Here is a 26316-nt window from a genome sequence, read left to right on the forward strand (position 1 = left end):
CATTGAGAAGGAGATACTTAGCTAAAGGGCCTTGTCAACTAGTTGGGCATCAATTTCTTCAAACTAATAAAAGGAGGTTTCTCCCTAATTGGTTTAAAAGATTTGCTTGGCTAGAGTATAGTGTTTCCAAAGATAAAGCATTTTGCTTATATTGCTACTTGTTTCCCAATAAAGGTAATAACAACAATAAAGGTGGCGGCAATGCTTTTACGGAAGTTGGGTATAGTAATTGGAAAAATGGCATGCAAAATTTTATTGCTCATGAAGGAGGTCCGGAAAGCCCACACACATTTGCAACAATTAAGGTTGAGCAATACCAAAACCAAAGGGAGAATATTGATTTTGTTTTTTCTTCAAAGAATGTTGCTAATGATGATGAGTATCGTGTTCTGTTGACAACAATTGTAAGAGTAGCTCGATATCTTTTGGGTGAAGGATTGGCTTTTTGAGGACATGATGAGTCACCAAAATCAATGCACCGAGGCCATTTTCTTGAACTTTTAAATTGGTTTTGTAAGTATAATAAGAAGCAAACAAAGTGATGCTATCAAATGCTCCTAAAAACAATCAATTGACTTCATCTACCATTCAAAGGCATATAATTGAAGCTTGTGGAAAGGAAACTAGCAAAGTCATTTTGAATGAGATAGGAGACAAGTTCTTTTCTCTTTTGCTTGATGAGGCCCGAGATAGTTCTATGAAAGAGCAAATGGTTGTGGTTTTGAGATTTGTGAATGATGTAGGAGAAATTGTTGAACGCTTTGTTGGAGTGGTTCATGTAATCGAGACTTCTACACAGTGTTTAAAGAATGTTGTTGATGAATTCTTTGCGATGAATGGGTTGCCACTGTCAAGACTTAGAGGTCAAGGTTTTGATGGAGCTTCTAATATGCGTGGCGAGCTCAATGGATCGAAAGCACTCATTCTAAATGAAAACAAGCATGCGCATTATATTCATTGTTTTGCTCACCAACTCCAGTTAGTTGTTGTGTCTGCTGCAAAGGAAAATCATGATGTGAGTCAATTCTTTGATTATGTTTCTATGATTGTGAACATGGTTGGAAGTTCATGTAAAAGGCATGATGCTCTTCGGCAAGCACACCATGATAAAGTTTTGCAAAAACTACAAAGTGGTGAGATTTCAAAAGGGCAGGGTCAAAATCAAGAAATAAGCTTAGCTCGACCAGGTGCTACTCGTTGGGGTTCTCACTATAAAACATTACTCCGGCTATTTGATATGTGGGATTCATTTGAATAGGTGCTTTTTGCAATACAACAAGATGGTGAGATAAGGAAAAATCGAGGCACTGCTAGGGGTTTGTTGGATAAAGTGGGTTATTTTGAGTTTGTATTTCTGGGAAAGTTAATGTTGTATATTTTAGGAGTGACGGATCCTTTATCAAAGATTCTAAAAGCCAAAGATCAAAACATAGCCACTGCTATTCGTATGGTTGAAGCATTGAAATGCAAGTTACACGCATATAGAGAAAATGGTGGGGAAAATTTGTTGAAGGAAACCACTGAATTCTGTCTAAAGCATAAAATTAAAGTACCAAGCATGGACAAAATTATCGAAAGCCGTCGTATTACACTTGTTGATGGAGAACCAATGACTTATATTCATCATTTCCGTGTGGAAATCTTTGCAAAGGTATTTCATTCTATTTTCATTTTCTTATAATTGATAAATATGTATGTCATTGGTTTTTATACTTGAAATGAATTGTGTTTTAAATATGGTAGTTAATTTATGAGGTTGCTGAAGAATTGAACAATCGTTTTAATGAGGCAAACACTAATTTGCTTAAGGGTGTATTGAGTCTTGATCCTTCCAACAACTTTGCTCATTTTGATCATCATAAAATACTCCATCTTGCTAGATTATACTCTAAAGATTTCTCTACTGCTGAGCTAGCTGAGCTTCACTACCAACTTGAACTCTACATTGATGCTATAAGAGGGGATCTAGATTTCTATAATCTTGTTGATGTTGGAGCTCTTGCAATAAAGATGGTGAAGCATAAATATCATATTTGTTTTCCTTTGGTGTATCGACTCATTGAGCTAGCATTGGTGTTACCAGTTGCCACAGCTACTATTGAGAGATGTTTTTTAGCAATGAATGTTGTGAAGACCGATTTGCGCAACTGACTTGCAGATGAACTACTGTCAGATTGTTTGGTGTGTTACATTGAGAAAAAAATATTCATTAGCATTGATGAAGAACAATTATGCAACGGTTTCAAAAGTTGGCATCTCGCAAAAACTATTTGAAACCTCTCAAAGGTTCCGGTGCTTGGGGTACTCCATTGGTTAGGAAAAATTAGTTGTTATTCATGTACTTGTGTATAATAATGGAGTTTTTTTAATTAATTTGACTTTCTTGTTATCGAATGGATCAATTAACTTTTGATATGTTTTTTATGTATTTATGTTTCATGTTTGTATGCTAGATTTTTTGTTGACCGGTCAAAATGTTTATTCGACCGCTGGAAATTTTTTTTCCGTCAACTTTTGCCCCACCCTCTAACGAGTCCTGGCACCGCCTAACCTTAACATAGAGAGTAAGACAAGACCAAACTGCCTATTTATTGTCTCTCCACTTCTTACAATTTCTCTTTTAACAATTCTATTCTTAGCATGATGAGAAATGATGTAGAGAAACAAGGCAACCATTTCTTCAATGTTCATATTTTTCGTTGGGACAAGCCTACCAATGCTTTCAAGTATATCACATAATTTGTAAAAAGCTGCTCTATTCATCCTAATGTTCTCCATACATGTCAAATCTGAATCAAACACCATTCTTCTAAAATTCACTTGCCTAATGAGATGCCTCTCATAAGTATAACTTATCCTTCTCTTTCGCTTTCTATTTTCAATCTTAAGTGGTAGAATTCCAACATTGAAGCAATGACAAAAAGTAGGTTATTGAGATGGAAAGCAACAGTATAAGCAACCAAGAGTATTGCATGTTCTTCTTCAAAAAATTCATCCAATTCAGCAACTATAATAAAATTTATACTTATAAAAATGTATGACATAATCAAAGCCTTTAAAAAGATTGATGAAATCAAAACGTATAACATAATCTCAAATAAACAAAAAAAATATAAAAGCATATGAAATAGGGTTCAAGAAATAGACTGTGCTTACTAGAAGCACACTAGTTAATCATGTAATTATGTGGCGGTAAAATATGTTTGCATCTTTATTAATACTTGTTTTCTCATATTTATTATGCATATAGTCATTTAAATACTACTTCATATTGCACCCTTTAATTTACTAGGTTTTAATATTAATTAATTTTTTTGTGTATTATTGTGTGTGAGAATCTATTACCGTAGTATTAGATGTTGTATTTATTTGCACTTCAATTTTCTTCTTACTTTCTCGAGTTAGGTAATCTAAATATTATATTTTTGGCTAATTCTATAGCAAGATTATACATAACTTCTATTTACAATGATTTAACAGCATAAAAGAAAAAAATATGAGAAACACAAGAAACCCAATGAACATCAATTGTTTTAATTTTCACATCAACAAAAATAACATGATAATAGTATAAACAATCAAGAAATGGTGGACTCAATGAACCTAATGAACACCAGTGAATATCAATTAATTTAATTTCTACTATGTTTCAATTTTAACATTAATCAATGGTTTATATATAAATAAATTAAGAAAGTTGCTTATATACCTGGCAAAAGTAGATATTTAATTCATGCTTTTCTATTATGAAAAATATGATTACCTGAACTTGATCCAAGAGACACGCTTCGTATATGAATTCTAGCAATCTTTTTGCAGATAGATCTCACCTAAAGAAAAGGTATTGCGCATGTTTCTTTCAATGAATTTTAAATAAAAATCTATTATCAAATTAAACAACATCAAAGGCAATATGAAAAGATTCTTAAAAAAATTACAAAAAATTATATGACTTACCGAGATTGGCTTGCGCTAGGGTTTTGAAAAAGAAGACAGTGGAGAAGTTCTTCGCTATTGTTAGGGTTCTTAAAAAGAAGACATGATAAAAGAGAAGAATTTTAATGTTAGAAAAGGGTGAAATTGGAATATTACATGTCTCCCATTTTCCCACCCACGATGTAATCTGTTTCACACCCCCTCCCCCTGTGAATCCTTTTTCACTGGTCAAAGGTAAACTAATTACAATTTGACCATTATTTTATATGGTTTTTTTTCAACCAAACATATGAAAGCTTTTCACAACATCAACTTTCCCTGCAAAGCTGTTACTTTCCCCTATACCAAACAGCCCCTAAGTTGATGCAATTTATGCTCTTTGAAGTTATTTTAGCCTAATTTGGTTGAATTACTTTGTTTTGCACATTTTTGCCTAATTATTGTTTTTGCCATTAACTTCATTCATATTTTTGTTATTTTAAAGTTTACTTTTGAATGGTTTTTTTTATTTGTTCCATTTGTAAAAGTTGGCCATTAGGACTTGGCAATTATACTTTGGGAATGGAAGAAACTCATGGCAGCACAACGCCATCATCAACTTCGACACCATCAAGTCAAAATTTATTGAGCAGTCTTACAGATTTATTTGTTCAAAATTTGATCCTGGATAGGCTTATATTAGTGAATCAGGAAGTAATGATGGGAAAAAATGTTAATCTGTAATTTTTGTGCTAAAGTAGTGAAAGGTGGAGGCATTCATAGGATGAAAATGCATCTTGCTGACCAAAGGGGTGAAATAGGGCCATGAAGAAAGTTCCCAGAGATGTTCGCCATAGATTTCAAGAAAATTTAAAGGAATTTCAAGCACAAAAAATGGGCAATGAACGGGAAGCAATAAATACATTTGGGCCTAGTATGCATCCATTTGAAGGTGAAATGGAAGGTCAAGATAGTGAAAGTCTTCAAGATAGTGGGCCTAGCGATTTATCAAGAAAAAAAAAAACATGAGTTGCATCTTATTTTCCTAGTGGTAGCAAAGTTGGATCACAACCCTCCATCAAGGCGGCATTACCAAGTGAAGAAAGGTGGCATGAAATGGATTTAGCTATTGCCCAATTTTTATGTGATGATTGCATCCCAATGAATGCTTCAAATTCATTTTATTTCCAACCAATGATAGATGCTATAGCATGTATTGGTTTGGGATACAAAGGTCCTACCTATCATGCTTTGCGAACCAATTTGTTGGAGTAGTCAAAGATAGAATTGCAATTACTTGTTGACACTTATCGAAGTAGTTGGGAAGATTGTGGATGCACAATAATGTGAGATGGTTGGAAAGATATTCGACAAAGATCTTTGATCAATTTTCTTGTGTATTCTCCGAAAGGAATATCTTTCATCAAATTTGTTGATGCATTGGACCTAATTTCTGATGCTCAAACTCTTTGCAATTTGTTTGCTGAGATCATGGAGATTGTTGGTTGGCAAAATGTTGTTCATATGATCACAGATAATGCAGCTAATTATAAAGCTGCAGGAAGAGTACTTAATGAGAAGTATCCCAATATCATGTGGACACCTTGTGGAGCTCATTGTTTGAATTTGATGTTGAAGGATATTGCCAAAATGCCACACTTGAGAATTTAGCGCAGCATGCCTCTTCTATTATTGTTTTTGTGTATAATCACAAATGGACTTTGGGTTGGTTAAGAAATATAAAAGGATGGACAGAGATTCTTCGACTTGGTGATACTCTTTTTGCCACAAATTTTATTGCTATGAAGAGTCTTCATGATCATAAATGTGATTTGCAAGCTATGATTACTTCTAGAGACTTTCTTGGTTGGAGTGGATCTAAGACAAAGAGAGCAAAAGAAGTTCAAAATATTGTCATAGATAATTAATTTTGGAATGATTGCTTAATAGTTGTCAAAATTGTTTCTCCACTTGTACAATTACTACGCATTATGGAACCTGATAAAAGGCCTTCTTTGGGTTATGTTTATGAGGGGACGATTAGAGCAAATAAAGCTATAAAAGAGACTTTTAAATATATAAGGAGATTGTATCAACCTTATATCTCAATTTTGAAAGAAAGATGGGAGCGTCAATTGCGTCAAGATATTCATGCTGCTGCATTTTGGTTGAATCCCATCTTTCAATATGATAAAGACTCTGTTTGCTAAGCATTGGATGTCATGGATGGGCTTATAACTATAATCAGCAACCCTCATACTGCACCGAATCATAGCAAAATGATAGTTGAATCTTCTAAATTCTGAGAGTGACTAGCAGTTTTGGAAATGCTCTAAGCCAGTCTTCTAGCAGAAATACAAGGCCTGGAATAATAGTATATTAATAAAAAAATTAACAAAGTTTTACATTTTCATCAATAACATGAAAATTGTTTTATTTTTCTCATGTAGATGAATGGTGGAGGTTCTTTGCACATAGTGCTCCTAATTTACAAAAGTTGGCTATAAGAATTCTTAGTCAAACATCTTCTTCATCAGGTTGTGAAAGAAATTGGAGTGTGTTCGAGAGAATACTTGCAAAATAGAGGAATAGGTTGGAACATGAAAGGTTAAGTGATCTTGTCTATATATATTACAATCTTCGTTTGAAGAATAGGTATGTAACTAATTTATATGTTTTCATTTATTTAATTGCATTGAGCCCTTATTATAAATTTGGCAAATTGTTTTCTATTTGTAGGAACTTCAACAAGAGCAACTCTCGAGATCCTATTGATTATGAGTGTATTGACAATATTGATTCTTGGGTTGTAGAGAATGCGCCTTCATGGGAACCCGAACTTAATCTTGATGAGTTTGAAAATATGGTTGCTCAACGAGAAGAAGGGCAAGAACAAAGAGGAGGGCAAAACGAAGATATCCGTTATATTAATTGTTATGACTAAGTAACTAATATGATTGCAATTTGCAACTTAATTTTATGTTCTATTTAATGTTAATTACTTACAAAAAATATATTTTTTTTATAGATACACCAAATTGTGATGATGAGGATGTGTTGGTGGTTCAAGATGGAATTAATTTTTCATCCTTTGATGTCAACCAAGGGAATGAGGGAGATGAAATTTATGGAAATGATGATAATGAATGAGACAAGTGAATATGAGATTCATAATTCATAAGAAGTGTGTATCCTTTTATTTTTCTTGCTTGTGTTTCAATTTGGTGAAGACATGACTTTCTTGTATTGTTGTATTGTATTTTATTTTATTCCTTATCCATGTGGACTTGTTGGATTACATTTTGGTTTTCTAATTTGAGAACGTGAGTCTTTTTATTTTTGTTGTTGTTGTTGTTGTTGTTGTTGTTGTTGTTGTTGTTGTTGTTGTTGATGTTGGTGTTAATGTTGTTAATGGTGGTGGTGTTGTTGTATGCGTGTATTTTATTGTTGTTGTTGTAGTATATTTGTATTTTATTTCATTCATCATTTTTTGAATGATATTGTTGATGTTGGTGTTGTTGGTGGTGATGGTGGTGTATGCTTCTATTTTATTGTTGTTGTCGTTGCGTTGTTGTTGTTGTTGTTGTTGCTTTTGTATACTTATATAGTTATATTTTATTTAATTCTTTATTTTTGAATATTTGTTGTATAGTTGTATCCTTGTATATTTGTAATTTGAAATTTTCAATTTTATGTAAAGTTGACAGTGACCTTATAAAGGTAATTTAACTTTGCAATATATAATTTTATAATTTTTTATTTATTTTTTCCCTTATTTTTCCTTATTTTTAAATTTTTTTTAATTCTTAAATATTTATTTAATTAAGAAGTATTAATAATTTAATACCGGTTGAACCGGCCGGTTCAGCTAATTCAACTGGTTGGATCGTGAACCGGTTGCCTAACCGAGTGGACAACCAGTCTAGTTATTAAAACATTGCCTAGTCTTCCTCCGTGAGCTCGTCGAGCGAGATCACTCCGATCCCGTCCTTTTCTCAAAGCTCGGTCACGTCCGGCTCCAGATGGGGGACCTGGACGGTGCCCGTGCGACGTTTGCACGCATGGAGAAGCTCGTGAAGGGGCACGGGGTGGAGCTTGAGAATCTCGCAGAGAGGAATCGGGCTTTAGAGCATCCGGTGAACAAGGATTACGCATCGGCTGTGAGGGAGTACGACAAGTGCATTGAGAGGGATCCAGGCAATGTTGTGGCCCTGAACAACATGCTGTGTATGGCTCATATACACAAGTAAACTACCAGATGTGGGAACGGAGTGGAGTGGCGTGACAACATCATCGTATCAGTGAGAACATCGGGTTTGATAGGTTGAGACGTGGGAAACGCCCAGCGGTAGGATCTAAGGGTAATTTGTATTTTTGTTAGGATTATGATTTGATAATCTTGTAATTTGTATCCGGATAGGTTTAAAATATGGATATGTTTAGAATCCAGATAGGGTTAGGATCCAAATAGGTTTGTATTTGGATAAATTTAGGTTTTTACGTATAAATTTTTGTAACCCTAGTCTTTTGTCTCAACCGTGAGGAGAGACAAGTGAATAAGAGGATTACGGCTGCTCCACTCCCGAGGACGTAGGCACATTGCCGAACCTCGTAAATCTTGTGTGCTTTTATTGTCTCATTGCTCTCTTGATTTCCCCTGCGGATCCTCTATTTTACCTAACTATTTTCCTAACACAACAAAGCGTTGTGCTTGCTGTACTCGCGCGACCTCTCAGATTCAATCAAAAGTGCTGGAAGGGCGCTGGAGAGAGTGCCTATGGTGGCGATGAAGGAGACTCTGGTTGTGAACTTGTGCAGAATGTATGAACTGGCGTATGTGAATAATGGTGAGGTGGATAAGAGCCTTAGTAACTGGATTGCTGGGGTTGCACCATATGATTTTGATCCTTCTTGCACGCGCATTTGAATCCAGGTATCTTCTTCTTTATCCAAATATTGCTCTACTTGTTTAGTTTCTAAGTTGGAATGCCTTATGCTTGCTTTGAGCTTAATGATGCGATTGACAGTATTTTGCAATTGTGCTTCTTATGGTGCCGTATAAAGGGTGTTTAGATTGAAAGATAACAGGTGGAAATAAAAGGATAAAAAAGGGATAAAAAGAAAAGAAAAAATGGATAAAAAGAAAAGAAAAAATTGCTCTTTTTTTTTTGTCAATTTATCTTCTTTCATTTGTGTCTCCATGTTATTTTTGTCATTCAACTAAACAAAAGTGGCAATTATGAATTTGCTTCATGTGATAAGATTTAGGGGTTGCTTCATGTGATAAGCCTATTTTTTTAAACTTCTGCTCCAAGTGCTGTAATGGTTAGGGATTTGCGTCTTGAGACATTATTTTGTTCAAAAAAGGATGCTTTTATTTCGTAAAAGGATAAAACTGATATTTATTTCAAATAATTTATAGCTTGAAACTATATTATAAACTTATTGGATATATCCTCATTTTTTCCTTTTCTTGACATTCTTTAGATGCAAAAGAAGAAGTTGCAAGTTTTTTTTGCTAAAACATAAAAACTGGAAGCCTGTGGACAAAGACCTATCAGAATCTGAGGATGTTGTAGTAGGTTGCTCTGTGCCATCCATCTGAAGTTATTCTTATTCCAGTTCAAGAACTAGCTCGGATAACTCCCCTTTTAACTGAATGTACTTGATATCTTTCTTAGAATTCATTGCAATTTCTGCTTGCTTATTTAACTTGCTATAGAACTGTCTGTCTTTATCTTAATCATTCTTTAAATATATGTGGCTTGTGGCCAGACACATTTTTACCCATTCTTCACTTGAATATACATTGTGTTCCAATGTGTGGGTGATTATATATGTTTCATCACTATAATTGGTGACAGCAGGATAACATAATTTCTTTTCTTTTATTATGGGATGCAACTATAAATTGTTCTATTTTGGATCTTAAAAAATTCTTCATGCCCCACTTTTATTTGAATATTGTTGAGCCCTTCAGAATGCTTGATTTTGAGAAACAACACTTGTGGCACTGCACCTATATTGAGTCTCTACTTAAAAGTATTTTGTCTGATCATATGTTGTAGTTACTAATGTTGGAAGGTATCTGTTATGTTTTGCTTGGTCTACTGTACATCTGTAGATGATATAGTTTCTGGATAAGTTTTGTTCTTTTGGATAACCTGTTAGGGTTTAGGATAGAAGTTCCTTGCGAGAGATGTTCCTGATTTATTTCTGGCTGCATGTTTAGCCTGGTTACCTCTTCGATAAGGGTTTTGTTTGCACATGCAACCTTTCATATCTTTCTTCCAGAAGTTTTAATCCATTTGTTTTCCATGCAATTGAATCTATGTGTATTACAATATTATGTTAGGCGTTCTGTAAATTGTAGTTCACCTTTGAATCCGTGTTATAGTACTATTTATAATAATGACAACTGGCCATTAATTCTGATAAGTTGTCAGCTGTGCTAATGATATACTTGTAAATAACTATTTTGGGTCAAGTGCCAAATTTATCTCTCTTCTCACCTTTGTCCTATGCAATTGTATTCGTTTTGATTTTTTGCTAATTTTCCATTCCTTCTCTCCATTCACATGAATTTTGGCTTTAATTTAGGATTTGACTGAACCAAAATAGGAGATCATCTCTGGTTTAGTGTAATACTAGCTCCATTGAGACATATTTTAAATTCATAAGTTTGTTAAATATTTAAATGCTTGATAATGTAGATGAAATAAACAAGTATTCTTAGTTTGAATCATATTATTTCTTTTTATGGTGCATTTGTTATTCTATGATTTGTATGATTGAGCCATATTAAGTCTTCACTATCATTTCTTTTTGAGCTGCTTGTTTACCAATATTTTGACCAATTGGTATGCCATATTCCAGTGTTTTATAGATTACTTTGTTTACTTTATCTACATACTGTCATTTTAGCTTGATGTGGATGATCATACTTGTGTAGGATCCCTTTTTTGGCATTGGTTCTGATGTGCTGCCTCCTTGCAAAGTCGGATTTTGAGCTTAGAAGACAGTGCCTTGCAACAATGCAAACTTCTGGTGAGAGTTACTTGGTTTCATGTGGTACCTGGGAAAATAGTTTCCAGATAATATCACTTAATGATGGAAGGATTATGCGAAATATTCGTCAACATAAGGATGTGGTTAGCTGTGTTGCAGGAAAGTGTCTTATATGTCAGCAGAATTTTCTAGATTTCTTTTTCTTTAATTTCTACTGGCATTTAGTCATTTTATAGGTGAAACATCTACCAGCCTGGTATAAACTTGCACTCCTGTCAGCTAATTATTTTCATGTCTCTAGTAACAAAAATGCTGCTATTAGAATGGAAGTTATATAGAAACAAGATCATTTTAAATTGCTTGATAAAACTTTGGCGTGTCATGAAAGTAATACTTATATATATATATATATATATATAAAAGTTAAATGCTACCCTAAATTTGTTTATGTTATAAATTGATTAATTATCTGTTGAAATTTTCAGAAGTATTTCAATTTTAAAGAGAAGGAAAATGGACAATTAAAGCACTAATAACTTGTCATGTCTGATGGGGCCATGGCCATAACTTGTAAATAATAATGGAAAGCAATATGTTCTCAAGCAAAAAACATCATTTGCATTTATAATGGACATGTTTGTTGAATTATACAAATGTTCGCTTTGTATCTGTGTGAAGATAGCAAATGATAGAACTAGCCACCAACAAAGGTTGGTCCAAGTGGTAGAGAATAAAAATGTTTGTTGAAAATCATTGGTCAATTGGAGAATAAAAATGTTTTCATGTCTTCTTTTGTAGCTCTGTTTGTGCTGCTTTTCAGGCATGCTTGTTCAATTCTGCTTGTGAAATGGTAGTGCTGTTTGAGGAAGGATTTGTTCAGCCATCTTATAAACCAAGTGAGACTAATATTATCATATGTAGATTAATTATTACTATCACGATCTCATTGCATTGGGATTTATATTGATCCCTCAGAATTGTTTGTCAGGAAATAACATTCAATGATGTGACGCAAACTGGGAAACTGCTAAGTAGGCTATCTGAAGAAAGAGACCTTCTCTCTAGTATCAAAGAAAGCCTCATTGAGAATTTGTATAGCTTTGGTGGCTCATTATGATTTGGAGCTTCACTAAATGGATGTAAAGACTGTTTTTCTTAATGGAAATTTAGAAGAGGAAGTTTATATGAACCAACCAGAGGGGTTCATAATCACTGGAAATTAAAATTTAGTGTGTAAAATGAACAAGTCAATATATGGACTAAAACAAGCTTCCCAACAATGGTTTCTTAAATTTAATGATACTATTACATCTTATAGATTCACGGAGTACACCATTGATAGGTGAATCTACATGAAGGTCAGTGGGAGCAAGTTTACAATATTAGTTATATATGTTGACAATATTTTACTTTTTGCTAATAATATTTGTCTTTTACATGATGTGAAAAGGTTTCTCTCTAAGAACTTTGAAATGAAAGACATGGGTGAGGCTTCCTATGTTATGAGGATAGAAATAGTCTGTGACAGAACACAAGGATTATTAGAATTGTCTTAGAAAGGATATATTAGTAAGATCTTAAAAAGATTTAGAATGGAAAAATGCTCCACAGCGGTAGTTCCAATTCAGAAAGAAGATAAATTTAGTCAAATACAATGTCCCAAGGATGATTTGAAACGAAGGTTTATGGAACCAATTCCCTATGCATGAGTGGTTGGGAGTTTAATGTATGCTCAAACATGCACTCAGGCAGATATAAGCTTTGTTGTTGGAATGTTAGGCTGATATCAAAGTAATCCCGGAATAAATCATTAGAAAGTCGCAAAGAAAGTTCTTAGGTATTTACAAGGCACCAAGGAACACATACTTATGTATAGAAGTTCTGATGATCTTGAAGTAATTAGCTATTCAGATTCAAATTATGCCGGATGTGTAGACACAAGGAAATCAACATTCGGGTACTTCTATTAGCTGAAGGAGCAATATCATGGAAGAGTGTAAAAGCAATCTATCCTTGCTACCTCCACTATGGAAGTTGAATTTGTGGCATTCTTTGGGCCTACTGGTCATGGATTGTGGTTGCAGAACTATATCTCATGACTTGGGTTTCTCGACAATATAGCCAACCCACTGAAAATTTATTGTGATAATTTCACAGCTTTTTTCTTCTCAAAGAATGATAAGTACTCTAAGGATGCAAAAAATGGAGTTAAAGTACTTTTCTGTTAAAGAAGAAGTGCATAAATAGATAGTATCTATTGAGCATATCAATACATAACTTATGATAGCAGATCCGTTAACTAAAGGATTAACACCCAAGACATTTTCTGACCATGTTGAAAGGATGGGCATTATGGATAAGTCATTGTTAGCTTAATGATGGTATGTATATATGATTGCTCTACTCATGACATTACGATACTTTGATTTCAATTACAGTTATGTTTTGCTTATTAATCTTGTTATCCATATGATAGTTGTCTACATGTATTGGTTAATGTGATAACAAGATGGGCATTCTAGAAAGACATTATAGTTGAGACTGAGTATTCCTTCAAAAAAAAAATAATGGAATGATAGTGATACATAGAAGGAATTATATCGACTAATGATATGTGACTACTATGATCTTATCAATTTCAATTCAATTAAAATTTATTGACATAAAGTGGATTTAATGTATGTTTCATGCTTGTAGTTCTTAATAAACCAGCAAGTCATCACATGAGCCAAGTGGGAGAATGTTAGAATAAATTATTCTAACGTATGTGGCTCATGTAACGAAAGGGCTTAATGTAATATTAATCAGATACACATAATGTTACAAAGTTTTAAATTAAGGTTTCCTCATATACGATGGTAGAAGAGGGTTAAGTTGAAGTTAAAACTGGGTATAACTCCCCTTCTCTCTGCCTATAAATGCTCATCACAGTGAGAAGCTTTTTACCCATCAAGAAAGCACGAAAAGGAGAAGGCAAAAGGAGAAAAGAAAAATAAAAGAAAGTCTTTTATTCTTTTGCCACAAATTTTTTTAGTTTTCTTTCACAAGTGTAAGCATGGATCAAGGTAAGTTTTATGTGTATTTTATACCTTCTTTGTGTGAATCAAGCGTGCAAAAGTTCTGGTTATTAAAGTGGTTTTTCGGATTTTCATTATAGTTGCAATGGAGATTTTTTTAGAATGTTATTAGATTTTTCTCAAAGTTGAAATGAAAAACTTCCAACATGATATGTGTCTATTTATATATATATATACATATTTCTTCTTGTGACTGTTTATTTGATGAAATCGTGTTATTAAGAGAGAATTGGGTGTGATAATGAGGTTTGATTCTCTGTGAATAAGAAATCATGGGGGTTTTACTAGCTAGGGTTTCCACGGATTGGTTTTAGTATGGCTTCAAGGAGTATGTGGGGATTAATGATCGGATTTTCATCTAACTCCGAATTATTCATGCACCACTAATTGATGTAATATTAGTATGTAATTTTCATTTATAAGAAATAATAGTTTTTTTTAACTTATAAAAAAGAATGTCATGATCAATAATTTAACTAATTTTTTGAATTTTGTAGCATGTGATTGAATCTATATCAACAAAGTATTTCAAGCTTGTAATGGAGTTGACTTTATGTTTCTATTTGTGAATGTCAATTAAAGCAAGTTGATTTTCTGAATTTATTTCATTGCTTTTAGCAATACATGACAAAAATTAACCTTAACTCATTTTCTGAATCTATTTCACTATTTTTAGCAAAGCATGACAAAAACCCTAACTTCTCATTATATATGTTTCAAAGTTAATTCAGAAGCTGGTTGTTTTCCTTTAAAGATTTTTAAAATAAAACAAAAAACTTGTAAATCACTTGCAATTTTGTGTGAGTTATGTTAATAAAATATAATTACCTTAATAAGGACCTTGTGGATCTTACCTTTTAGAAATACTTACTTAGGAGTAACATAACAATACTGCTTCTCATATGGGTTAAAGTTGCCTAGAATTAAATTTGGGATACACACACACACATATATATATATTTGGATAATAATTGTAGACAAGCTATGACCTGTAATAATTATTGTTAGAGAGTGTTGAACACTCAACCTTTCATTTCGGAGAAAAAATGAGCTATCACTCTTTTATTATGGAGATAGTTGTATTAACTTTAATAAAAATTCATACATATATATTATTAAAAAACTTTGCATAATTGGAAGGAATGTCAAAATACCACCTTCACCAAGGTTTCAAAAGATCAAGTATCCATGAATGACCATGTAAGATTCCGGAAATCTTACCTACCAAAAGATAACTTGTCTTACGGTAGAGAAACCCCAAATCATATAAAAAATATCAATAAAAAACCATGAATCAAACTAGGATATTACACATTAGAAAAAGCTTGCATATCCTCTACGAGCAAAAAATACCACTTTACCACCACCTCAATAGGTGAATAGTAGCACGATTAAGTTATATGTTAAAGATTGAGGGTATGATTTCTTTCTAAAGTATGGTTGTTGATTTGAGATGTGCATAAGAGGTTTGTTCACATTATCAATAAATAAATTAATTAATAAACATATAAAAATGACACTTTCTATATTCATTCTCATAAAATCAAATTTTATTGAAAATAAATGAAAATGGTTATGTCTAACAAGTTATATTACACGCACTAGAAGTTGTTATACCTTAAAGGAATATAAAAATACTTTTTCCTACGAAGGTTTCATAAAACCAAATATAGAAAAAAAATATTAAATAGAAATACATGAAAACAAAAAATCCTACCAACTCTCCCAAAACCGTTCAAAGAATTAAATTTATTTGGGAATTTAATAAAATCTATGAATCAAATATTACATATTTAAAAAGAAAAATTCATAACTAAAATCCATGAGAGCCTTTTTCAACTATAGTCCCTCCCCTTATCTCGATTATTAAAAAATTGATTACATTTTCATTTCCTATATCACCACAACTTCGAATTCAAAGATAATCAAAATTGATGATTTCGTCTTCATTGTCAAATGTAGCATCTACTTTTTTCGGTTCATGCAATTTTAATTTAAGAGAACAATGATGCCCAACTCAGCTACTGCCCAAGGCACCCACTATTTATTGCTACCTCCAATGCCATCCTCGACGATAAATTATATAGGGGTCATTTGGCATTGTTGTCAATTCCTGTGTTTTGTTTTCAATTTTATATTTTGGAAACAAAACTTGAAAAACATGTTTGGCACCTTATTTTTGGTTTTTAAAAATTTTGACAACAATCTTCATGTTTCCAAAAAAAAACACAGCAATTTTATGTTTTCAATTGTTTTGGAAACATTTTCAAAACTCTTCCTCCCACAATGAAACCCTTCCTCTACTACTCTTCTCTCTCTCTCTCTCTCTCTTTAATTTTTAATTCCTTTTTTTAAAAAAAATATATATATTTTTTTACAAATTAATAGTAATAATTTTAAAAAATATATTTTTAAGAAAAAAAATATTTATAAAAAGTTATTATTTTGGCTTGATATTTTACAAATTAGTTTATATAGTATTAAAAATTATATTTTTTTCAATATACATATACATATATATATATATATATATGTTGACATATATATTGAAAAAATATTTGTAAAAATCTATTGTTTGAGCTATTGACTTTTTACTTTATCTAAAAAAAATTTTATGACTATGGCTCTATATTGCCCCTCCTCTCCCTTTATTTATTTATTTATTTTATTTTTTATTTTTTTTATTTTTTTGCAATCTGATGGATCTAATTTTAATATATATATATATATATATATTAAATTTTTTAAGGCAAACGCAATTTTTTTGTTTCAAATAGTGCAATTTTTATGAGATATTTTTTACCCATACAATACTAGTCTATGTTATTAATTTTATTTAATAATATAATCGAGTAAACTAATATGAAAAATAAAGTTTTATAAAAAAATTAAAATATGAATTAAAAAAACAATATAAAAAGCATTATAATTATTTTGTGCTAACAAAACATGTTTTTGTTTACGGCTTTTTAAAATGCACAACAGTTAATGTATTAAAACATGTTTTTGTTTTTAAAAAAATTGAAAATAAAATGAAAACAAAGCAAAAACAAAAACAAAAACCAAAAAACAAAAAAACAGAAACGATGTCAAACGTTCTCTTAGTATATTTGTTTGCAAGTTGCTTGTTTTGTCTCTTAGGTAACACCCTACCTCCACTATCATTAGAATTATAAGTCTTAAATATCATTTAATCTGACTCGTCTATTCTTTTCCTTTTATATAATATAACCATTCCATGTTTTATTTAGTAAAATTATAATTTATCCATTTAAATAAAAAAATCTACCACAAACTCGAAGGCTAATAATGGTTTACTTTTAAGTAAAAAATAGCTAAATATGGTTTTGATTACAAAAATAATCAAAACCGAGGATTTCGTCTCCATAGTCAAACGTATCTTCTACTTTTGGAATTCATGTAATTTTAATCTAAGAGAAACAGTGATATATTTAACTCTGCTATTAGCTAAGACACCCAGGATTTATTGCTATCTTTAGTGCCACCCTTGACGACTAATGATATTAGTAATTATGTTAGTAAGCTGCTAGCTCTGCATCATATGTAACGCCCTACATCCACATGGTTGGAACTAAAAGTCCTAAACATCATTTAATCTGCCTTGGCTATTTTTTTTCCTTTTTTATGATATAATCTTACACCATGTTTTCTTTAACAAATTAAAATTTAATCATTTAAAAAAAAAAATTGGCCAAAACTTGAAAGTTAAAAATGGTTTAATTTTAATTAAAAAAAAAAGATGACATAATTTTGGAAGTTTAAGTATATCTTTAAAAATTCACCGTCATTTTTGCCAAAATTTACTGTTTTGTAGCGCGCGTCAGCTCACGACATAAACGATGGCGGCCAAAGGCTGCGAGACACGCTCTCTCCATACATCGAATCCGGCACCTCTCCCAAAGATCTCGCCTTTGTTCCACCCTTGAAATTCAACTCCCCCTCTGCGAGATTCCCGATCTCCAATTTCCTCTCCCCGCCCAACCCTAATGCGCTCTGGATTCCTGATTTCAGATGAGTTTATTGTCATAGCCCTGTTTTCTTCTCATTGTCCTTTCCTTTTCCGTTTGTGTTTTTGATCTGATGGATGAAGTCCAAGAATTAGATGAGAAAGCTTAGTATTGGAGCAAAGTTTGATGCTTTGATTGATTCCCTCTGTGATTCCGATGGAGTGAAGTCATGCTTCTGTGATTTAGGGTATGATGTTTAAATTTTGCCTCTTTTTGTTTTCGTGGTTTTATTGATCTATTTTGTTTGAGAAGCTTTAAATTCTTCTTTTTTGCTTTTTTTTTTGTCCGATCAAAGATGAGATACCCCTAAAGTTGAGATTTTTATGTATAAATTATTGCTGTTATTTATCACTAATAAGATCCCAAATCTCTAAGATGTAGAGCAAGAAGAAGAATTCTGAGGGTCAAATCTATAGTTTTGAAGAAGAAGTGCTTGATTTATTATGGAGGGAAACGTATCTAGTGGGAATATGATGCCAGGAGCTGCTTCTTATGGTGTTTTGGATTTACACAACTCTATGCATCTTCATCACCAAGAACACCCACACCAATCTCTACATCTTCACCAGCAACAGCCCAATCATCCCCACCACCAAGCCTCGATTGTTCACCCACCAATGCATGATGTTTTTCCATTGACGTCAATGAATCACTTGCATGATTCTGATAAACAACCCATGATCATGGATTATAACAAGGCAGAGCGAGGGAAGAACTCCGGGAGTGATGATGAAGACCGGAGCTTTAACACTGAGGATGGTGTTAATGGCAATAATGATACTGGCAAAGGGAAGAAAGCGTCACCCTGGCAGCGAATGAAATGGACTGATGCAATGGTTAAGCTGTTGATAACTGTGGTCTCATACATTGGTGAGGATCTTTCTGAATGTAGTAGTGGTGGGAGGAGAAAGCTTGCACTTTTGCAGAAGAAAGGGAAGTGGAAGTTGGTTTCAAAAGTCATGGCTGAGAGGGACTGTTACGTGTCGCCTCAGCAGTGCGAAGACAAGTTCAATGATCTTAATAAGAGGTATAAGAGGCTAAATGATATACTGGGAAGGGGTACCTCTTGTAAGGTTGTAGAGAATCCTGCCCTCTTGGACTTGATGAACCACATCTCAGATAAGGCAAAGGATGACGTGAGGAAGATATTGAGCTCAAAGCATCTTTTCTACGAAGAGATGTGCTCATACCATAACGGTAACCGTTTGCATTTGCCACCTGACCCTGATCTACAGCGGTCCTTGCAGGTGGCTCTTAGAAGCGGTGATGAGCATGATACAAGGAGGGTTCTGCATGAGGATCTTGATGAGGATGATCATCAAGGAGCAGAGAGTGATGATAGGGAAGATGATGTGGAGGACGATAGCATTTTGCATGGTGATGTTGGAAGTACATGTTTTCAGAAAAGGATGAAGCTTGGGAGTGAGTTTGGAGATTTTAGTTTTGGGAATATTTTGAATGCCCAAGATGTTAACAAAGGGGGGCATCCAGTGGGTTCATCTGTTGATATGAACCAAGCTTTTCCAGATAGTTCAAAGCCTACCTGGGCGGCAAAGCAATGGATTAGTTCCCGTTCACTTCAGCTGGAAGAGCAAAGGTTGCATATTCAGGCAGAGATGCTGGAACTTGAGAAACAACGTTTCAAGTGGCAGAGATTCAGTAAGAAAAAAGATCGGGAATTGGACAAAATGCGGATGGAGAATGAAAGGATGAAACTTGAAAATGAACGGTTGTCATTGGAATTGAAGCGCCGGGAACTGGAGATTGGGCATAATCAAATGTCAAATTGAAGCTTTTAATTGCGAGGCCAGACTTTTATTTGTGTAGCGCCCTGAAATGTCTGATCATCTGAGTCCAGAATATGTATTTTGCTACCAAACTGCCCTTCTAATGCGTATGTGGATTTTCAATTAGATATTGGAACATATGAGCATAAATTCTTTTGTAGAGAAGTCGATGAGATCCTCTGTTTGTCTGAGATTTATGCTCTTGTTTCTTACCTTTTTCTTGTCCAGCTTCAAGTTAATGTGACATATTCGCAATTCCATGATTCAAGGTTTCCAACTTGCCTTCTGCATTATCTATTTATTTTCAACACAATTTTGTTCCTCTTGTTTGTTTTTCCACGTAGAAATTTCTTCACTATATTTGAAGGTGATTTTTTGGATAATGATGGAATTTATCAGCTTAGTAAACTGTTTCTTGGATGGTAAATCTAGTTGCTAAAATTTAATTTTGTAACTCATAATGCAATAAAATTATTTGTTCTTAAATATGACAAGTATATAATTAGTGATACTAATGCTAAATTTTGTATGTTTACTATAAGGTGCTTTCTTTTTTTGTTTGTTTCAAGTATGTGATGATTTAGAATTATCAAGTTCAAAATGGAAGTCACACAGCTGAAAAATATGTCGGAATGTCTGGTCGTGTGATGATATTTCTTTGGAAATGAACAAAAGCACACGATTAGCTTTTGCTTTTTTTTTTTTTTCTTTTTTTGTCCTTTTCATCCATTTTCTCTCAACCCACACACAGATCGAGGAGCATAGTAACTATTATTCTTCATGAATCATGATAGACATGAATACACTATAATTGTGGCCATTCGTGAGTCTTGTTTCTTGGCTTTCCCTTGAGTTAGCCTTAAAAAATTGTCTTTTTCATATTGTTTCATATTTTTATTACAAGCTTTGGTTTTTTTCATTTAACTTCCTAAACGTTTTTTTTTTTTTAATAATAGACGATAAGCGCCTTTTTTTTTATGAATATAAACAGTACTAAACAGTACTGAAACCTGGATGTACAGTATATGTACAGTATGAGAATATTATAAAAATCCCGGGTGAACAGTGTATGAACATTACGGGAAACAGTACTGTTGGGGGAAAGATTTGAACCCATGACCTTCCCCTTACACTTTGATGTCATTCCTAAACGTTGGTGCGTGATAAACAACGCCTACATATATTACTTTTTGAATTTGTGTTATATTGGTATTGCTTATTATCATACCTATGCTCCATGTGATTGTCGCTTCAATTGTATGTCACCAAAATGCACGGAGTTCTATACCTTAGCGTCTTGTCCCTTCCTCCATAACTTTCCAGCTGAATCTGCTAATAGCATTTGTGCTTCATTCTTTTTGAGGGAAGAGCTCGGAGAGCTTAATTTATTGATAATAAAAAGAAGGTTTACAAAAGTCTCGGGATTACAAAAAGAAACGAAATAACAACAAGAAAGAACAAGCTAAAGAAAATACAACAAATCAGAAAAAATAAAACAGACTAGAAATCAAAACCATTATCAGAGAAGAGATCCATGAGCCATCTGGGCAAATCTCGGCCAGAGAGGAAGAGGCTGAGGGTATGATTGTTGCTGCCGACAGAAGCAAGAGCAGATGCAGGGCCGTTCCAGCGAGCAGGTATTGCTACCAGAGTGGGATTGCCAGCAAGTTGGAGATGATGATTCGCAGAAGAGATGTCCTGAGCAGCATGCCAAGCAACAGGATTACGAGCACACTTCAAAGTTTGAGGTAAATCATAGCTGCAATGAAGAATACTCCGAACGACCAGCTGCCGATCCAAAGAAGATTGAACAGCAATACGGAGAGCTTTGAGACCAGCTTGAAAATGCGAATCCGCAGAGAAAGAGCAGCAACCTGCACAAAATACTCTGTAAGTATGAGAGGAGATAAAGAATCCCAACTTACCAATGTTGCTGCTGCCAATCCATCTGTGGGCAAAGAAAAGAAATGGTCCAGAGGAGCTGGAAAAGTTGTTGAGGAGTAACTTCCGTCCCACTAGAGACGCATTTTCCTGCATAAAATCCTTGACATGGGCGATAGCTTTAACTGAAATGTTAGTAAAATTGGGAATGATATTGTTAAAGATGGCATCACAACGAGCCTTCCACAGGTACCAAATACATGCTGCAATGACTGAAATAGTATGAGTTGAATAATTGTAATCAGTGATCCAGAAACCAGCGGAAATAAGATCAGGGAAAGAAATATTAATACGCAACCTATGATTCAATAAATTCCAGACCATCTGAGCACACTGACATTCAAGAAATAAGTGCTCAGAAGATTCACAATCAATGTGGCAAAATACACATAAAGTTCCGGGGCCAATGTTGATGCTGTTAAGGAAATCAGTAGTAGAAACTCTACCATGAAGCATGAGCCAAATAAAATGCTTGACTGAGGAAACTCTACCATTTGTGCTTCATTCTTGACTGAGGAAACTCTTCAATTGCAGAGCTTGTGCTATTGTTTTATTATAATAACTTGTTATTAAAGTTGCAGAGTTTCATTTGTATTTGCTGTGCTTCTGACAATGATAAAATTTTAGAATGATTACTCATTTCCAGTTATCATCCAGGTAAAAGGTATATAAAAGAGAGCATTTTGGATGGATTATCATTTGGAAGGATGATGTATCCTGTGCTCCTTGAGATCATTTATTACGGAATTTGTATTTGCTGCATTTATTTTTTGGCTTTGTGACACGTGTATAATCCTTGTTTTGGAATCGCTCTGCAGAAAATCCATCATTCATGTTTTGAAGGTGATAATGTCAATCTTCTTCTTGAATTACACTGAAACTGTTGAATAACAAGAGCTTTGAGCATGGAGAAGCAATGAAACCTCTTGATTGCGTTCACCCTATCCATATTTTTCTTTTGTTAAATGTTTTCCTTCGGTTTCTGCCTTTCTGGTACTCAGTAAGCTATGCATTATTGAATCTGCACACATCATGGACTTCATTCTCAATCATAGTGCATAATAACTGGTAAGTCACAAGCTTGGCGTTGCTTACTTTAGCTTATACATATTGATATACGGAGTAAGCTAGGCATATAAGCATACATATGTAACTATTCTTTTTGACGATTAACCATTTGAGTCTCATCAAAGCATGGACTCTCCGTTGGTGCAGCCACTGGTATTGTGCTTTCTTTCACCTCCTTGCTCTTGCCCCAGAGAACACTATAGAGTCCTGTGACCATGAGAGCTCCACCTAAAATACTGTAAAAACACCATCAAATTTTAGAATTGATTTCGGATGCCCTTCTAATTCATTCGTAACTCTTTGGTATCTTGTTTGTATCAATTTGGTCTATTTGGTTCAGCTTTTAAATTTATGTGTTCGGTTTGATAATGTTTAGCAAAAAAATTTGATCTTCTGTTTGTTTAAGATTACCTTCCCAAATTAATGACATCTCCAAGGAAAAGGAAGGAGCAGGCCATGGTGATTAGCAATGTCAGTGGAGTGAACATTGATAAGAAAACCGGGCCCCTCTTCTCGATGCACCATGACTGTAAGTAAAATGATACTCCTGTAACTATAACTCCCTATTCAGCACATTATAGGAGAGAAATTATATTTGAATTAGATGCTTTATGTCAGACTTGTGTAATTGATTCCAAGAAAAACGGAAAGTGAAGACTTTATGTTTAATGTGTTTACACAATAAGCAACAGAGATGAAGCTCATCCCCGATGACAATTTCCATTTAGAAAAGTCCCTTTCCATTGCCAGAGCTACAAAAAAGGATTGAACTGTGCTGAAGATACACTGCAGAGCAGTAAACATGAGCTTCGCTGGGTACTCCTTCAGCACAGCCCCCTGTTGAAATCAAATGCAAAATGGCCTTGTAGAGATAATACTCCCACATCAGTTAATGAAAAATCAGTGTATTTACCTGCAGTACCAGCCAAAGGGCCCATGTTATGTTGGTGATAGTCATTAGGGAGGTGCCAATCAGCCAAAATTTCTTGTTTTGATTGGCTTGGCCTCCATTTCTCTCATGATTTTTGTCACCAAAGACGTAGTGTGGATTTAAAGATTTTATAAATGGTCCAATATACAAGGCAATCACCACAACACCAGCCAAAGACAATACTACTCCAATGATCTTCGCAATCCCTGAGAGCTTCCTTGGTTTCAGAGACTCCACTCTGCAGATTAGATTTATCAAACACAATGGATTATGTGATCAATTCCTCCCGACATCTTTGAACTGTTCAGATAATTAACTTCCTTTCTGAAAAACATTGTGGTTTATAAGATAGTGTTAATTACCTGAGAATTACTGACAAGATGAATGTCATTGCAGGAATGGAGTTGATTATTGCTGATGCCAAGGTTGGTGTAGTGTAGCTAAGTGCGCGCATATGGAAATTCATCGACATAGTTGTTCTAATAAAAAGTTCAATGAAAGATCAAAAGTACACAACATTCCTTGAGGTACAATTGTATCATCAAAACGCATTCAAATGAAAGCATGGTGTTACTACCCAAGCAATGCAAGAATGAAAATCTTGAAGCCGACCTTGAATCCAAGTGGTGGAGCACTTTTCCTGAACATGACCACCACCATTAGAAATTGTTCAAAATGATAGAAAGACGATGATCAAGAAGCAAAGTGAAGAACCATTCAACGAAGAAGGCGACAGGGGACATGATGACACTGGCAAGTGCTTGTCTATAGAACACAAACACTGCAGTGTTCATACCTCCATCAAGTGCAGCCTTGCCAAGGATTTGCAAACCTGCATATATTGTTCTTATTAAGATGATAGCAAGATAGAGCTTCAAGCTACTTGTTTTCTTCATGTTTGGAATGTGCAACTCTGAACTGATAGGTTTCACATATAAATAGTTTAGGCCAATGTAGATGTGTTCAAGTTGTGTTACATGTCAGCAAAACTTTGGCAGCAACTTTCAAATTTGTATTTTGGAACGCACTGATGCAGAATAAATAAATTCCGCATTTTGTTCTTATTATGGTTCTTTATTGCCTTTAGCTTTTGTTTTTTTTAATGAATTTTGTCGAATTTGAGGTATTAATTAGAAATGTATGAGAGCAGAAAAAGCATGCGGTCTATCCAGTATGATGGGTTAATTGTACATTGTTTATCAGAAGGTGGAACAAACTTTCCGAAACATTTATATCTAGTGCTTTGCGTGCTTCATTTAGTAAACAAAAAGAGTTTTTAGTGTGTTGTGAGTATAGTTGCAATTCAGGTGATAAAAGTGCAGAGGTTGAGTCCTTTATTTTCTTGTCTTTTGTCTTCTTCTTTTTTTGTCTATAATTTTACATTAATTAAACCAATTAAACCAATTTTAATCGATGATTGAATAATGGCATAGCCTTGATAGAGTTATACTTTTTCTTTTCTTTGGACTTTTGTAGTAAATGTTTATTGACTAGTATTTTGTAAGACCGTTGCAAGGTGTACCTCTACCCAAATTGTATTAATATTTAAAAAATAAAAAAAATGATGTAGACATTGTTGGTCATTTTTAAGAAGACCTCAACATCTATCTAAGTCTTTTGATACAAAACATCATTTTTTTATCTAAAAAAAGAAAAATATTAAATTTTATTTTTACAAAATTAATATTTTATCCATCACCATTTTTTTTAAAGATTAAAAAAAACATTTTGAAAGCTGAAAATTATAGAGTATTAATTATAGTCATTTTGGAAAGTTTGAGAATGATGTACAAGTCCAATTCACTATTTACAGCTAAAAATACTAGATTATAAACATTATATATTTATATGTTAGTGTAAGAAAAAGAAAACATTGCATAAACATCGTTTGCGAGTATTTAATCAATAGCTTTAAACATACACTAAGACATATATAATTATCATTCTAAATAAATCACCTAGATTATATAACCTTGAGCATCTTATTTGTTTTTGAAATAAAAAAATAATACAATAGTAGTCTTTTTTTCGCCAAAGTAAAACAATCAAATGAAGGAAATAAAAGAAAATTTTTATTTATTTATTATTTTTGATAAATATGAGCAAATCATGAATCTTCAGCGATTAAGTTAGAAAGAAGTCAAATATTTAATCTTCTATTTGAAAAAAATGAACTACTATTCTCTGATAATAAAACTAAATTTTATAGTAAAAGATAATTTTTATGGAAATAAGATTTTAAAAAAACAATGAATATGGAGATAAAAGAAATTACTTGCATAGATTTATAAAAAAGAATGATTTGCTAATACTCTTACAAAGATCATATTTGCTTGTATATAAAAACGTTGTTGTTATTATTATTATTATTATTATTATTATTATTAATATTATATATCTTTATAGTTAAATGTGTGTATGGGTAAATTTTTTAGTAGGTCACTAAACTTTGGTTCATTTTCACTTTGATCACTGAACTTCAATTTGTATCAATTTGATCACTCAATTTTAATTTAATTTCACTGGGTTGTAAATCAAGGGATTTCGACCTCCAAATGAAT

General features: G+C 33.3%; 4 protein-coding genes and 1 long non-coding RNA gene across 8 annotated transcripts; 4 read left to right on the forward strand and 1 right to left on the reverse strand.

Annotated features, from left to right (window-relative positions):
* The first annotated feature begins 541 nt into the window (after positions 1-541).
* On the forward strand, positions 542-2151 carry LOC120276060. The gene is made up of 3 exons (XM_039282801.1): positions 542-1187; positions 1383-1651; positions 1744-2151. The coding sequence occupies exons 1-3, from the start codon at positions 542-544 to the stop codon at positions 2149-2151; spliced, it is 1323 nt and encodes a 440-aa protein (XP_039138735.1).
* A 2589-nt stretch (positions 2152-4740) lies between these two features.
* On the forward strand, positions 4741-8842 carry LOC120276061. Its single transcript, XM_039282803.1, has 5 exons — positions 4741-4936; positions 5327-5495; positions 6655-6836; positions 7861-8135; positions 8615-8842. Exons 1-5 carry the CDS (start codon positions 4741-4743, stop codon positions 8840-8842), a joined length of 1050 nt encoding a protein of 349 aa, XP_039138737.1.
* Positions 8843-10925: 2083 nt separating this feature from the next.
* Positions 10926-11944, forward strand: LOC120275452. The gene is made up of 3 exons (XR_005541108.1): positions 10926-10962; positions 11722-11819; positions 11912-11944. It is a non-coding gene; the product is annotated as an uncharacterized LOC120275452 (long non-coding RNA).
* Positions 11945-17840: 5896 nt separating this feature from the next.
* LOC120275919 lies at positions 17841-20092 on the forward strand. 2 transcript variants are annotated; one of them, XM_039282650.1, is made up of 2 exons: positions 17841-18215; positions 18404-20092. In XM_039282650.1, the coding sequence occupies exon 2, from the start codon at positions 18472-18474 to the stop codon at positions 19816-19818; it is 1347 nt and encodes a 448-aa protein (XP_039138584.1). In that variant the 5' UTR covers positions 17841-18215; positions 18404-18471; the 3' UTR covers positions 19819-20092. The 2 variants fall into 2 exon arrangements, with proteins under 2 accessions (XP_039138584.1, XP_039138585.1); XM_039282651.1 differs by having other exon boundaries at positions 18410-20092.
* Positions 20093-22476: 2384 nt separating this feature from the next.
* On the reverse strand, positions 22477-24740 carry LOC120275402 (WAT1-related protein At5g64700-like). 3 transcript variants are annotated; one of them, XM_039281958.1, is made up of 7 exons: positions 24470-24740; positions 24333-24395; positions 24118-24234; positions 23738-23993; positions 23503-23661; positions 23236-23351; positions 22477-23060 (listed from the first exon to the last, which is right to left on the reverse strand). In XM_039281958.1, the coding sequence occupies exons 1-7, from the start codon at positions 24649-24651 to the stop codon at positions 22910-22912; spliced, it is 1044 nt and encodes a 347-aa protein (XP_039137892.1). In that variant the 5' UTR covers positions 24652-24740; the 3' UTR covers positions 22477-22909. The 3 variants fall into 3 exon arrangements, with proteins under 3 accessions (XP_039137892.1, XP_039137891.1, XP_039137894.1); XM_039281957.1 differs by having other exon boundaries at positions 23236-23387; positions 24470-24739; XM_039281960.1 differs by having other exon boundaries at positions 23236-23387; positions 24368-24395; positions 24470-24519.
* Positions 24741-26316: the final 1576 nt, after the last annotated feature.

The sequence above is a fragment of the Dioscorea cayenensis genome, chromosome 14, assembly GCF_009730915.1.
Source record: "Dioscorea cayenensis subsp. rotundata cultivar TDr96_F1 chromosome 14, TDr96_F1_v2_PseudoChromosome.rev07_lg8_w22 25.fasta, whole genome shotgun sequence".
Taxonomy (NCBI): Eukaryota; Viridiplantae; Streptophyta; class Magnoliopsida; order Dioscoreales; family Dioscoreaceae; genus Dioscorea; species Dioscorea cayenensis.